A 3611-nucleotide genomic window follows, 5' to 3' on the forward strand; every position below is an offset into this window, starting at 1 on the left:
TTAAAAAAAAATATTTTTTTGGGTACAAGAGACACTGGGGAGCCCAAAAAATACTAAAAACCTAAAAAAAAAATGAAATTCATGGTGTAGCCCCTTTAAGTATTATCAGGAAGAGGGGGACATCGAAGGAGACTTAGAGGGAGGGACAGGAGGAAACAGAGCGAAAAGGAGGCTGACAGAGAGATAGTCAGGGAGACAGAGAGTGTGATGGATGCACAAAGAGAGGCAAATCCAAGGTTGTACAGACCATTTTAACAGCAGACGTTTTGACAGGTAGACACAGCTGATGGTAAAACCATAATTTGTGTGTTTCATGTAGGCTACATGCTGTGTGCCAGCATCAACTCAACAAAACCACAATTAACGTTATTAACTTCAGCTGCGTTTACCCATGAAAATATATGCTGCGAAAATGGCCCATATTAGTGTGTGTGTAAAATGTATAGATTATCACCCGGGCATATTTGGCTAATTCCAAAATTTCAAATTACAAAAACAAATTCAGGATTTTTTTTTTTTAATCCTACACAGGATGATTTAAATGTACGCTGTATTTATGTCACTCAGGAACTCCTTTCTCTTCCTCCCCCAGGTATCTGTCTACCCTGAGGCATTACCATGGAGTCCACCCACCTGCTCAGCGGCTCTAAGAAGAGAGTCAAGATCCACCCTCACACCGTCACAGCCAAGTACGCCACGCACACCCCGTACTCCCCCCAGCCCGGCATACACACACATTTTCCCCAGCCCGGGGACGAGGGCTACGACGACGCTCCCTCCTTCGAGGACTTTGGCTCCTTCCTGGAGGAGACCTCGGACCGGAAGCAACTGACAGAGGGCAGGAGGTGGCCGCGGACTCTGTTTGGCTCAAGAGACAAAGACAAAGACACGCCCCTCAAACCGCAGGCCACGGGGGCGGGGGGAGGAGACGGGGGTGATGGGGGTCCGAAAGTACCTGGGAGGGGCGTCAGTGAGCAGCTGGCTAGCTTTGGGGAGGCGTCTGTCTCCGCGTCCCGGCTGACCTGGGTGGGGCTGCTCGGTGCAGCACTGGCTCACGGTTGTCTCATTGTTCTTACCCGTCTGGCCTCTGAGCGCTTTAGCCTTGGACCCCTGTTCCTGCTGCTGGTGCGCTCCATTGTCCAGCTCGTCTCCGTGGCCGTACCCCTGCAGAGGGGGGAGAACCCCTTTGGCCCCGAGGGCTACCGTCTACGTCTGCTCTGCTACGGCGTCGCTTACTCCACCTCCCTGTGCTGCGCTTACTCCTCACTAACCTTCGTCTCATCGGGAGACGCCACGACAACCTGGCGCCTGGCGACTACGGCACTGTCAGCCATTCTGGCCTTCCTGCTCCTGGAGGAGAGGCTGGGATTGGCCGATGGCATCACCATAGCAGCGGGCCTGTGCGGCCTGGGTCTAGTGCTGCTTCCTACGGCAGATGAGAACGAGGCAGGCTTCTCACCGAGTGACCCGGCAGTGTTCTGGCGGAGTGCGTTTGGCTGGTCCCTGTCGGCACTGGCTGGGCTGTGGATGGCCCTGGCCCTGGTTGGCTATCGCTCCCTTAAGGAACGAGTTGGAGTCGGTACCGCTCTGTTTACTGTCAGCTGGACTGGTTGTCTGCTGGCCCCGGCCTCCTTGGTCCTGCTCCAAGAGGGCTGGTCCTGGCCCTCCAGTGCCCCTGCCTGGGGCCTGGTCCTGGGGCTGGCTGCCTGCTCGGTAGCGGCCTTCCTGGGAATGACCCACGCCCTCACTCGGCTCCATCCTGCGCTGGTGTCCACTTCTCAGAGTGTGGAGATACCCGTCGCCATGCTGCTGCAGCTGTTCGTGCTTCCGTCAGCTCCCTCTGCCCCTGAGGTCGTCGGGAACGTGATGGTGGTACTGAGTGTCGGATGGCTGGTGGCGATGAAGCTCCTTCCCTCTCGCGGGGGTGGACGGAGACAGAGAGAGGAGTATGAGGAGATTCTGGACTCGCCCATCAAATAGACAACTCCTGTTCGTTGAAATACTCTCCCCACCCCTGCCCCCTCTTTGTGAACTTGGTTGGTGTGAGACTGTTAACTACTTATCCACTTGACCACTAAAGAAATTCCAAATGATTTTGAAAATAGCCATTCTAAAAGCTTGAAACGCGTTGCGATGAGATGCGTTTTGAGCTTGTAGATAAGCTTGTTGTTTTTGTAAAGATTTTCAGATTCATTATTTTTTTGCCTATAATCACCATAATTGGGACACCATGGTTAAAGTGGTTAAGTCTGTGTACATAAGAGACTGGTGAATGTTCATTGGCAGAGGTATCTATTTTGTATTGTCGTCTTTTGCTTTTGGGAAAGTGGCATTATTGTGTTTGTGTCTGTGACAGTGACTATGTGAAGTGATATTAAAAATCTCCATTGTGAACACAAAGCTTTCTCTGTCCGAGGCCACATACATCTAATCATTGAGACCTCACAGCTCCTTTTGTGGCCATGTTTATACACTGGCAGCATTTCACAGATGTGTAATGTCACTGACTTGCCCCAGCCAGCTGAAGGTCGGCCAATGATTGGTACTATCAATCTGGCCGCTGCCTGCTAGCGAGAAGGAGGGCCCCCTCCTTCAGGCAGCGGCCAGATTGACGGGGCAGAAAAGCGGAAAAAACGAATACAAGAAAGGGAGTTATAAATTGACCTGCCGCGGCACGGTCGCGGTCGGTAGTGGATCTCGCTGTCTCTCGAAAGAGAGCGATGAAGAAAGCAGAAAGAAATAAAGAAGAGAGAAAGAAAAGATGGAGACAGTGGCTGGTGGTAGCTGCTCTGTGCCTGGCCAGCTGGTAGGGAGCTGCTCTAATGTGAGTCAGTGTGAGTTCAGTCATTAGGTCTAATAAATGCCTGTCAAAGCAACAGCAAGTGGCATTCTCCTCTTCTCTGTCCTCTTCCACTAGTCTCCGCCTCACTGTCATCCTCTGGGAATTCTTTCTCTCCTCACTTTAGGTCAACCGCTCATCATTTCTTTGTGTTTAATCTTTTGTTCTCTTTCATTCTGCCTCTTGCAGTTAAGGCCACAATATTGAAAGTCAATGAACGTTTCAGTTTTTTCAATTTCTGAAAACTCCTTGCAATAGATAGAATAGGTAAAGGATAGAAAGCATCTTGGATCAAAACAAGTAGCTATTTGTGGAGAGCTCTTGTGTGGGTGTCGTAGAGGAAGACCTGTGGATATAATATGATTCTCTGGATGCTCTGTATGTTGTTACAGTACGTTGTACTCTGTGACAATTAAGAAACACTCTGAGGGAGAAAACAGGCCACTTCAGATCTGGCCTGCAGTCCTCCACCCAGCTGTAGATTTATGTGGAAACACACACACACACACACACACACACACACACACACACACACACACACACACACACACACACACACACACACACACACACACACACACACATATACATAATGAGCAGGCACAGACATACATTCATGCTACGGTCATAAAACCTTTACTTGCTGAAAATGCCAGAGATGGCAGAGAACCCAAACACGCACGAATGCACACACACACACACACGCACACGCGCACGCGCACGCGCACGCGCATGCATATATATATATATATATGTATATATATATATATAT

At 50.3% G+C, this 3611-nt stretch overlaps 1 protein-coding gene across 1 annotated transcript; it reads left to right on the plus strand.

Moving 5' to 3' along the window:
• Positions 1 to 618: 618 nt before the first annotated feature.
• Positions 619 to 1980, plus strand: slc35g2a (solute carrier family 35 member G2a; the record flags this gene model as incomplete). The annotated part of the gene is made up of 1 exon (XM_084044190.1): positions 619 to 1980. One exon carries the CDS (start codon positions 619 to 621, stop codon positions 1978 to 1980), a length of 1362 nt encoding a protein of 453 aa, XP_083900316.1.
• Between the last annotated feature and the right edge of the window lie 1631 nt (positions 1981 to 3611).

The sequence above is a fragment of the Gymnoscopelus microlampas genome (assembly GCF_963454915.1).
Source record: "Gymnoscopelus microlampas genome assembly, chromosome: 20".
Lineage (NCBI taxonomy): Eukaryota > Metazoa > Chordata > Actinopteri > Myctophiformes > Myctophidae > Gymnoscopelus > Gymnoscopelus microlampas.